At 39.5% G+C, this 12,142-nt stretch overlaps 1 protein-coding gene across 4 annotated transcripts in view; it reads left to right on the forward strand.

Moving 5' to 3' along the window:
* The window catches only part of mus312 (mutagen-sensitive 312), a 94,482-nt gene that overhangs the window by 19,908 nt on the left and 62,432 nt on the right, over window positions 1–12,142 (forward strand). For 3 of the 4 annotated variants that reach the window (XM_076198830.1, XM_076198831.1, XM_076198829.1), the window contains exons 4-5: window positions 2,745–2,936; window positions 10,291–10,489. In XM_076198830.1, coding sequence (XP_076054945.1) covers window positions 2,745–2,936; window positions 10,291–10,489 — 391 coding nt within the window. Of the gene's footprint in view, window positions 1–804; window positions 825–2,744; window positions 2,937–10,290; window positions 10,490–12,142 lie in introns of those variants that run through there. The other variant, XM_076198832.1, reaches the window with a different exon arrangement.

Genomic DNA, 12,142 nt, shown 5'->3' on the forward strand with positions numbered 1-12,142 from the left:
CCCGTATTGAAGTGGTTAATATTAACCAGTTTCTGATGATTTAGCACCTAGCCTCCTTGTAATGAACACACGAAAAGTTCATGTATTCTGCTAGTTGTTCCTGATATTCTATGAATATCCAGTTTGAGTCCCATGTGGCCATGTGGGTTTCCTCAAATTCAATACCTTCAGTAATTTTTGCACATTATATACATTCGTCCTTCCACTCCTTCATCATACACCTCACACCTCTTTGACTGGCGTATAAATCTGCATTTTATTTGCCTTTTTCTACACTGGTGGATGATGCACTCTCAAAGTAACTCTTCTTTTTAGACACATAAAGGTTACGATCTGAGTTGTTGTGATTAACCTCATACTTTAATATATTTTTCGCTGCTTGCAGTTCTACCTACTTTCAACATAGCAATACCTTCCCTGTGCCTCATTTGTGAATTCTACATACATACATGAATACCCAAACAAGGCATACATATGTTTTTCACCCATGCAATTGTTGATTCTACTTTTTTCAAAAACATTTTCTTCTCTTCTTGTTTTTGTGCTCTCATTCTTGGATATCTTGATCTTGATCTAATGGTTCCTCTCTCTCTCCATCTTGCCAAAATCTGCCTGGTACTGGATGATCTTGCTGTTAACTCTCTAGAAGGCTTGCAGGATAAAGGAAGGCATATTGTACTCCCAAAAAATTATGGGGAATCATCCACCTGACTTTCATCTTGGTAATTATCCCCTGCTTCCTCAGGCTGGGTAATATTCTGCTTCTCTTCTTGGATGAAGGTGGGGTCATGGTAATGCACACAAACACCAAGCAGTGAGAAATGGTAAGTCCTCCAGGAGGTAGGGTAGGGAACCACCACAAAATGGGTCACATAGTGTCAGTGAGAAACAGTGCATATATGATTCTTACATGGTGGCAATAAAACAAGACCTGTGGCTACAAACATAGTAGTGGTTAGTGCATGATGCCAGCAGGTGAGTAATTTGAAACTGTGGCTGTAAATCCCAAGCCACAGGCAAGTAAAGTACCATGATTATAAGGTCCAAGAACCACAGAAAGTTATGGTTATGGCAATATTTTAAGGATATAATTCTGATTGGGATGGAGAAAAATGATGGATGTAAGAGTGTACAGTTTGGGCATATATAGATATAGAAGGGATTACTGTAATTCATTGGTAGTTTTTTTTTTTTTTTTTTTTTTTTTTTAAGCTTTAGCCAATTTCCAAAACTGCATTTTTTTTTTTTTTACATTGAAATTAATATTCCACTCATGGCTCCAGTCATATGTGTTGTCTAGATCTTTTTGTAGCATCTTGCATCTTTTCTGCATTTTTTTTTTCTTGTTATGGCCTTTACATAGTCTGCAAATATGTTAGAGTAACCTGTCATTCTTTCCATTTTGTTGTTTATATAGATAAAGAAAGTTATGGGTGCCATTACTTACCCTTATGGCACTCCTCAAGTCACCATCCTCCATCCTGACATATCATTCTTTATTACTGTCCTCACATATCAGTACATACATACATATACCAAGGCTTTTTCCCCCTTACAAGGGAGGTAGCCAAAAAGGAAAAGGCATAAAAAAAATCATTCCCACCCATTCCATCCCTGCAATACACTCCACACCCCTCCACCCTCCCTCTCATCTTAGCACCTCCTGGATGACGGGTCATCCCTGCACCTTGTCCACTGCCCTGGGTCAGAAGCAGTGTCGCAAGACACAGCACATCCACAGCAAGGCCGCTTCATTAAATCAGCGACTCCCCCTCTCCGTCCCCCCATGCATAAAGGAGAAGACGGGTGAGAAATCCCTTTGGGCTGCGTCATAAATTGCTCACACATACTACCTCACCCCCCATCCCCCCCACCCATTCCACCCCATGCATCACAACATCATCCATATACAACCATTCTCCATTCATCCCTGTCTTCTGTCCTCTCCCGTCCTTCCTCAACAGACATTCCCCTCTTCCCCAAAGCCCCCTTCACCCCATCCATCCACCTCATCCTAGGACGTCCCCTCATGTTCACTCCCTCCACATCTGCCTTCCATACCTCTTTTACTAGTCTTTCTTCACTCATTCTTTCCATGTGTCCAAACCATCCTCATATCGGTACTTCTGAAAATCCTTCTTCCATTCCAATATGATGTTTCTGGGGGAGAGCTCAAGGACAATTGCTATCTGTTGTTGGAGTGAAACTAATTCAACATTTAATGTTGTTGTTGTTGTTGTTGTCGTTCCCTAGACTGTTTGTCCGAGCAGTCCCGTCTCCCCAAGCAATAATCACAACAACAGATAATCTACCCTCAAACAGACAACAAGCAAACGCACTCATACGTCATTTTGCACAGACGAGCCATCTTACATCTCACCCTGACGACCGACGCACCATTCGACGTAAGAAAGACTTCCCCACAGACTCAGACTATACACCCTTCATAGACAGTCAGACAAAACTCATAATGCATAATCTCAAGCACTCATCTGCCTGTGGCCCTGATAACATAAGCAACATCCACCTAAAACACATTGGACCACAAGGTATACACACACTCACAAACATTGCAAACTACAGCTATTCACACAACACTATACCCGACATCTGGAAGCATGGTAAAATAATTCAACATTTAATGTTGATAGTTGTGCTGTTGTCATTACTTTCAGTTATACTTATAACATTAGTATTGTGTTGTGGACATTATTAGAATAAACTATATTCTCATTCTAACCCAGGTGAATGATGAAAAAGTGTCAAAAGAACACATAGACACCTGTTCAGCAGAACATGGAATAACACAGGAGCAGGCTCTTCAAGTTGTTAGTCTTTATAAAAAGCAAACATTGGAAAGGAAATCCCTTGGGCTACCAACACACCTAGCCAAATTGCAAAAAGAGGCTACAGTACCACCAGTACAATCATGCAAAGTAAGTATTTCTGTTATTGCATATACAGTAATCTGTCACTGAAGTCCCACTCTATATTATAAGAATATTGATAAATCACTTGAATTTTCCAAATCTATTTATGATTGCCTTGACTTGACTTTTCATAGAAGAATATATAGTGGAGGATCCTGAGTCCCTGTGCTATTCCAATTAGTTGATGTGGCAACATACATGGGACACAGCCACCACAGGGTGATGGTTCAGAAAAGGAAGAGGTAGAGTTATAGAAATGGCAAAGAATAGGTTCAAGGAGAGCACAGGAGGAATAGTAGTACAGAATCATCATTCCTTCAGTAACAAGGGAAGGGACAGCAAATGAGTTTTTGCCTTTTTGGTTGGGTATGGAATGGGTTAAGAGAGGCTAGAGGAAGTGGATAGTTTTAAATAGGGTCACATAGCAGGGAATGGATGAATGGGGATTGAAGTGAACTGTAAAGTGAGGGAAGCAAATAAATGTCTTGGGTGGGAGGGGGATGAATTGTCATGAGAAATAAGTATCTGGAGATGAATGCAAAAATGTAATTGTGCCTACAACACTGTATGAAGCAGGGACTTAGAATGTGAAGGAGGCGGACAGGAAAAATTGAAAGGAGTTTGAGATGCATGGTGAGGGTTACAAAGATGGATAGAATGAGAAATGAAAAGGTAAAGAGGAGAGCAAGTGTGGAAATGAGAGTTGGCAGATGGAGTTGATGGAAGAATACTTGGATAGTTTGGGCACACTGAAAAAACTAGTGAGGAAAGAGGTGTGGAAGGCAGAGGTGGATGGATTGAACTTGAGGGGAAGACTGAATGAATAGGGTGAAGAGGGCCTTGAGTAAAAGGGGAATGTTTATTGAGCAGGGAAGGGAGAGGACAAGAGATAGGTATGAGTGGAGAATGGTTGTTAATGGACAGTAAATTTATGCAGCCCAAAGGGGTTTCTCATCTTCTCTATTTTTGCATGAGAGGATAAGATGAGATGTTTGCCATGGAAATGTAGTGGTGGGGATAAACAAGATAAGGTTATGGGCCCTGCTGTGGATATGCTCTGTTTTACTGCATTGCTTCTGACCCAGGCAGTGGACAGGGTGGCAGGGATGATCCTTCATCTATAAGGAGCTAAGGTAGAAATGAAACAAAAGAGTAATGGATGGGAGTGGGAAGGGTGCATTCTTTAGTTGGCTACTGCCCTTATAAAGCCACAGTCACACAAGGCAACTTTACTTGCTGCTACTGCAGTAGCTGTTACTGGTAGTCACCTGTACTCCATTCCAATGAGAAATTACATTCGATTTCTGCTGTGCAGCTTCTTAAAGTTGGTAGTCCTGCAGACTACTGGTCCACACAGGTTCCTGTGACATGCAAATGCCTCACCTCCTTCAGAAAATATTATATTTCTCCACTTTGTTGATAAGATAGGAAAATTTTGTTTATATCGTTAGAAAGAACAGTCATTCTACAACTACAACAAACATTTCAAAATTCGATAGAGTAAGAAACTAAGTAATTACGTGGAGTTGAAGTCAAGGAAAAGAAATAATCGGTTTATACTCATCTTTACTTATAAGCAGTGTTTACAGCAATTATGATAAGTGTAGAATAAAACATTTGTTCTCTTATATAAACAACTCCTGAACACAATGGTGCATTCATATTTCACATAGAAAGCCATAGAAAATTAGAATTAAGGATTTTTATGAATATTTTGCATCATGATGCTCGTGGTGTGAGGGAGGGATGGTAGTAGCACAGGGTCTACCAACTTTGAAGGATTGAAGAGAAAAAGGTGATATAATTAGAGTATTCAGGTCACTATAGGGGATAGATTGCATTGACAGAAGATATCTGATTAAAGATGGGAGGGCTGTAAGAAGTCATGGGAATAAATTAAGAAAGACCACATGTCTGAAGGATGTGAAGAAGTAGAATTTTCCATATGCATAAATACTTGGTCACTATAGGGGATAGGGTTGATGAAAGAGTATTAGGATGGTTTGGACACATGGAAAGAATGAGTGAAGAAAGACTAGTAAAAGAGGTATGGAAGGCAGATGTGGAGGGAGTGAACATGAGGGGACGTCCTAGGATGAGGTGGATGGATGGGGTGAAGGGGGCTTTGGGGAAGAGGGGAATGTCTGTTGAGGAAGGACGGGAGAGGACAGAAGATGGGTGAATGGAGAATGGTTGTATATAGATGATGTGATGCATGAGGTGGAATGGGCAGGGGGATGGGGGGTGAGGTAGTATGTGTGAGCAAAATTTGACGCAGCCCAATGGGATTTCTCCCCGTCTTCTCCTTTTATGCATGGGGGGACGGAGAGGGGGGGTCGCCGATTTAATGAAGCGGCCTTGCTGTGGATGTGCTGTGTCTTGCGACACTGCTTCTGACCCAGGGCAGTGGACAAGGTGCAGGGATGACCCGTCATCCAGGAGGTGCTAAGATAAGAGGGAGGGTGGAGGGGTGTGGAGTGTATTGAGGGATGGAATGGGTGGGAATGATTTTATGCCTTTTCCTTTTTGGCTACCTCCCTTGTAAGAGGGAAAAAGCCTTGGTATATGTATGTATGTATGTATAAATACTTGGAAGAGCTTAGGAAGTGATATAGTCCAATCTCAAACAATACACAAGTTCAAATCTAAATATGATAATTGGAAATCAAGGATGTATATTAAGTTGGAACTATACAAGATTTTAAGTCAAGGTATGATAAAGAAAAAAGATAGAGAATGGGGGATTAATGCAATTAAGGAAATGAAAAATGGAAAGGCAACAGGTGAAGATGGAATCCCAAGTGAAATATTTAAAGCACTGGATGATGTGGGAGTGACATGGCTAAGGAGAATTTTCAACATAGCATGGGAGGAGGGGAGGATCCCAGATGACTGGAGGAGAGCTGTAGTGTGCCCAATATATAAGAAGGGAGATAAAACAAGATGTGAAAACTATAGAGGTATATCTCTGCTTTCACACGCTGGAAAAATTTATGAAAGAGTGCTGGAACAGAGACTCGGAGGACTGGTAGAGGGAAAAATTGGGAAGTGGCAACATGGCTTTAGGCCTGGAAAAGGAACAGTAGATCTTATATTTGCTATGAAGCTACTTCTGGAAAAAGACTGGGAATGGAATAAGGATAAATATGCTGTATTCATTGATATGGAGAAAGCTTTTGACAGGGTACCTAGGAAGAAACTGTGGGAAGCATTGGGACTTGAAGAGTATGGAATACCTGGTAAACTAAAAAGGGCAATAAAAAGCATATTACATGAGACAATGAGTAAAGTTAGAGGAAGAGATATGGAGAGCGAATGGTTCGAAGTGAGAACAGGTGTGAGGCAGGGTGGTGTCATATCGCCGCTGCTCTTTATTATATATATGGACAGATGTATGAAAGAAATATGCTATGACGACAATGAAATCACATTTGCTTATACAGATGATATAGCAGTTATCACTGACAATGAACAACAACTACAGAATGCAATAAACAGATGGGAAAATACACTGAGAACAAGGGAAATGAAAATAAATGTAAACAAAACTGAAGTTATGTATGTTGGTAGAAGAAATGTGGAAGTGGAGGTGGGGAGTGAGAGATTAAAGCAGGTAACCAACTTTAAGTATCTTGGAGTTTGTTTTGAAAAAGAAAATAGACAGGACATAGAACTAAACAATAGAATATGTAAATACAATTCAAATATAAGCATGCTATATCCACTACTGAAAGACAAAAATATCCCCAGAAAATGTAAAACAACAATATACAACACCATATTAAGACCTATACTGACTTATGGATCAGAAACCTGGACATTGACAAGCAGAACAAGATCAAAGATACAGGCTGCAGAGATGAGGGTGCTGAGAATGATTAAAGGAGTGACTAGGAGAGACAGGTTGAAGAATGATGATATAAGAAGAGAGCTGGGAGTTGTATCAATTTTGGAGATGGTGGAGAGAAGCAAGCTAAGATGGTATGGACATGGGCAAAGAATGAACGAGAACCAGTTACCAAGAAAATATCTGGAGTATAGACCTCAAGGAAGAAGACCTGTGGGAAGACCAAGGAAGAGATGGGTTGAAGGAGTTGGGGAAGCACTGGCAGCGAGGGGAAGTAGCCTGACTGAAATTGAGAGAGAAGAGACCTTTGCGAACCGACAAGAATGGAGGAAAATTGTTCATCGGGACTCAGTGGCTGACAGGCACTAGCCTACCAGGCGTCTGGTGAGAAGGTGAGAATGGGGGATGAGACCCAATGAACATTACTCCTATCCTGTATACTACAATTAGGTAAATACATGACCTATTTGTGGCTACTAGTAGATCCATAGTTGCTTTATGTGACCATGCAGTGACCACCACCAAGTCTGTATGTTTTCCCACATGTGACATATGACAAACATGTTTTGAAGTGGTCAATGGATGACATCATTAGATACAAACACTTGACATATACCATAGTGGTGAGTAATCTTCCCATGTGACTGTCTCAGTAGCAGTGACCGTCGTGTGGCAGGTAGTCACTGCTGCTTGTAGCAGCAAGTAAAGTCACCACATGTGACTGCAGCTTGAGGGAGAAGTCTTTTTTGTATACAGACATATAGATAGTATGTTTTGACCTGCATGTGGTGGTCCTGCTAGATAGACATTGAAGCTGCCCATTTTCAGAACCCATCAACCCCTTCACCTCCATCAGAAGGTGCAGCCCTGAAGGGTTGGCACTCAGTCTTCAGACTGAGCTCAGGTATCAGTTTATCAGCTACAACTATATTTCTTACACTTTTTCACAATTGGAGAACACAATATTAGGGTGAATGCAAGAGGCCATAAGACCTGCACTAGGCAGTTCCATGTCCATTACAACCTATCATCCCTATCAATAAAGTTATGTAATCTTCTCTTAAAACAACCCAATGTTTCAGCACTCACGACATAGTTACCAAGTCTATTCCATTTATTAACCAATCTGTTGGTAAACCAATTCTTGCTTGGTTCCTTCATAAACCTAAATTTTTCCTATTTAAATCGATCACTACAAGTCCTGCCCTGCAGTCTTAGTATACCATTTTTATGGCTGCTGTCTGGATTCATTCACTTTTCTTTATATTCTTTTTGGTACTGGGTGACCATAGTGTTGCAGCATACTCCAGTCTAGGCCTTATTAGTGTGACAATTCAGTCAGTCAGTCTGTAGTGTGTCACTAGGCCTTTACGGTTGGTCCCCCACTTGGGGACCACGTCACGACACATATCTACTAGAATGAACTATACAGCAAAACCGTGCATCAATTTCCCTATGTCACCATCACCCAAGGTAACATATACCTGTATGTTATACCAAGTTCCTCCATCCTTCAGCATCTCATTAATGAATGCCTTATATCTTCTAACATTTTTGCATGCTCGCTCTCTTTCCAAGCACCCATTTTAGGGGGTACATAAATCACCACAAACGTTCTACTTTTCATGTCACAGTCTTCAATTTTTATCTTGATCATTTCCACACCTTTTTTTACCCTCTGTAACCTTCATCACATTTATGTTTTTCTTGGCCAAAAACATGATTCCTTCACCATGTTTCTCAATTCTGTTTTTAATCCAATAATTATGTAACCCATGTCCAACACTATTTGGTGATAATGGACCTCTTAATTTTGTCTCCACAATTCTCATTATGTCAGTTTTTTCTTCAGACAGGTAATCATGTAGTTCACTTAATCCTAAGATTAATCTATATTAGTATAGGCACTTGGTGTACCATTTTCTCAGCCTCATGTCTAAGACTCTCCAATAGAACTCCTTGCTTTCGGTCTCAGTTCTTTTCACATTTTTTTTTTTTTTTTTTTAGCTTCATCTCTTAGTGTCTTCTCTTTTACTCCATATATTGTTGTAATGTTCACTCTTTGCTAACTTACCTGATTTTGCCAGTATGTCTTCTGCTACCATTTGTGATCTTAGTTTTATCTTTAAGGGTCGATTTCTATAGAATATTGACCCATTCATATACTTCCTCTATTTCTTTTCCTGCTTCAGTCATCGGTCTTGTACTTCTTTTAGAATTGTTTTTGCCATTTCTTTTCTTTTTCTCTCAAGTACCTAACCATGTTTTTCCTTAAGTCCATATACTACAATACACTTTTTTCTATCCACTGTATCTCTTACCTAATTTGCTTTTTGTTTGATTACCTGAATAATTGTGTCCTTTGCATTTTCATGCATCTGTTTTTGTACTATTTCTTTAAAAGCTATCTCTTCATTTTCTCTGTTTTCATTCTATTTCTTAATCATCTGTAAATTTTCCTCACCTAAATTTTCTTCAATTCTTTCAGACATTGCCTGTATTTTGTGATTTACCCCTTTTTTTAAATTCTCACTATTGGTAATATCATTGTTTTTCATCTTATCATCTTCACATTTAACCTTGAATAGTTCTTTTTTTAATTCACTTAGTTCATATTTATTTCAGAATTCTTTTTCTTTAGTTCACATACCTCTTTGTTGACTTCAAAATAGTCTTTCCTTAAAATCACAATCTCTTTCCTTAGTTCCATGAATTCCCTCTTCCACGAGTTTCTTTTTATATTCAACTCTCTTTCCATGTCTATGATTCGACTCAAATTTCTTCTTTCGTACTTACCAAACCAAGAACTACCAATACCCCTTGGGGTCTCAAAACCTCTATTTACATTTAGTTTTGGTATAGCACCTCCAGAAGGCTCTGCGTTTATGTCAACATTTGAATAAAAATTGTCACCATTTTCCCCTGATCTGCCAGGATTCCCTTGTATTTTCTAGCTATAAATACTTTCAACACTGCACAGAGATCATTTTGGGCAATCACAAGTGCTCCCCCTCCCACTCAATACAACCCAGGCCTCTTGCTTTCCTTGCACTGTTGAGAATTTTCATCTTATTTGGCAGCCTGTTTGGTGCCCAGGGTGAATCTCCCCACCCCCCCATACCCAAATGAAAATGTATTTCACTCTGACATGACAAGATATTGTGTGAAAACTTATTGGTGCATTAGTCTTCAGACCTGTGTACAAATCTTGTATATCTTACCACCACTTGATTGGGATATGTGGCCATATTTCACAAATGTCACTGTTGGAGATTTTTGTGCAGATACCTTGTGTTATCCCATGCCAATCCCCACCAGTGCTTTCTATGTATAAAGGGAGAAAATACCTATTGGTGAATAGATAGATGAATGGTTATTTTTTTCTAGTTATTGATCTTTATGTTTTAATGAATTTTTATTGAGCCATTAACCTTTCCACCTCCCTTATAGGGAGAAGTCTTTGGTATATAGATAGATAGACCCCTGTTAATATATTGTGTGAATCTTTTTCAGCCCAAAAGTAAGTATAAGAAGGGTGGCACCAACGATCCAGAGTTCCAGATGGCCATTGCACTCTCATCATCATTGGCCCAGGAAGAAGACCACAAGAGATTTGTCATGGAAGAGCAGTTAGTAGACATGGGTCTTTCCAACATAGTGGAAGAGGACAGAAAGACACAACTTCTTTTGCCATATAATAAGATTGAGAAAGGTAAAGTAGAATTTATTAAACTATAGGTAATGTATGTGATGGTAAGTGAGATGGATAGATAGGCTATGATTGTGGCAATGGGATATGAAAGAAGAATGATAATGATACAACAAAAGAGGTGATACAAAGAGCATTGAAAGAGATGAAAGAAAGAATTTTAGGCAGGGGTTTGAAGTTGATGAGTGAAAATAGAGGGACATGGATTGTGAATCAGCTGTTCTTTGTGGATGACACTAGATGTACAGGTTTCCCTCACTATTTGACAGTTTGATATCCTATATTTCATCTATATGATCCTTTTGAATTGATAACACTTGCTAATTTTTCAATGTAGGCACTTGATTATAGGATCACCAAACTAAACAAATCCACTGCAGTTGCAGCGCCACCCATACTCCATCGGCCACCCATCAAAACTCATTCCCACTCTTTATTCAATTGTGTTTACTCCCTCGGCCTGTAGTTATCTAGCTGTATTTACTTAGTTGTATCTTACAGGAAGGGGAGCTATGCTCATGGTATCCCATCTCTGTACCTTGCCATATCTAATATGCTCTTAAATTCTTGTATTGTTTTTGTACACACTATTGTTTCTTCTAGTATGTTCCATACATCCATCACTCTGTGGGGATTTTATTTTATTTATTTACAAGCACCTGGACCTGGCTTTGCCAGGTGTGCTTGGCCTTCGCGCCCTGCCCTACGGGCAGTTTTAATGTACCAAAATGTTTGCGTTAGGTCAATCATAAAGGCAATACATTTTTTTAATCATTTATGTTATGTCACATAGGACCCGCGGAAATTCCACAGTTATTCAACTTTGAAGTATTACGAAGGAGTCTTCAAAATCTCCTAAAGGAGCCTTCAGTCTCCAAAAGGAGTCGTCAAAGTCTCCCGACGTTGTCGTCAAATTCTCTCGTTCTTTCTCTCTCTCTCTCTCTCTCTCTCTCTCTCTTTCTCTCTCTCTCTCCTTCTCTTTTTCGTTAGGTCAATCATAAAGGCAATAAAGATTTTTGAATCGATTATGTCATGTCACAATAGCGTTTTTTCTGACTGTATGGGCTTCTCTAACCCTTTTAAAAAAAACGTTTTTCCTTGAGTTTGCGATTTTTTTATATAATCATTGTATTTCCGATCGATGTAATATTTTTGGTATTCCTCGAGACGGCTTTTACCCCCACTCATAGTAAAATTCTTGTATTCTGCAAAATAATGTTTCATAAACTTTTCCGATTCTTCCTCTTTAATTTCTCCGTAGAAATATATTATGAGATCGTACTCTTCATCAGAGTACCTATAATATTTGCTATTTCGTAACATATTACAAAGGAGTCTTCAAAATCTCCCGAAGGAGTCTCCAGTCTCCAGAAGTAGTCGTCAAAGTCTCCCGACGTCAAATTCTCCCGTCGTGTCTCTCTCTCTCTCTCTCTCTCTCTCTCTCTCTCTCTCTCTCTCTCTCTCTCTCTCTTTCTTTCTTTCTCGTTAGGTCAATCATAAAGGCAAAACATTTTTTTAATCGTTTATGTTATGTCACATAGGACCCGCGGAAATTCCACGGTTATTCAACTTTGAAGTATTACGAAGGAGTCTTCAAAATCTCCTAAAGGAGCCTTCAGTCTCCAAAAGGAGTCGTCAAAGTCTCCCGACGTTGTC

Source organism: Oratosquilla oratoria, chromosome 15 (assembly GCF_046742065.1).
Source record: "Oratosquilla oratoria isolate Oo_2021 chromosome 15, ASM4674206v1, whole genome shotgun sequence".
Taxonomy (NCBI): Eukaryota; Metazoa; Arthropoda; class Malacostraca; order Stomatopoda; family Squillidae; genus Oratosquilla; species Oratosquilla oratoria.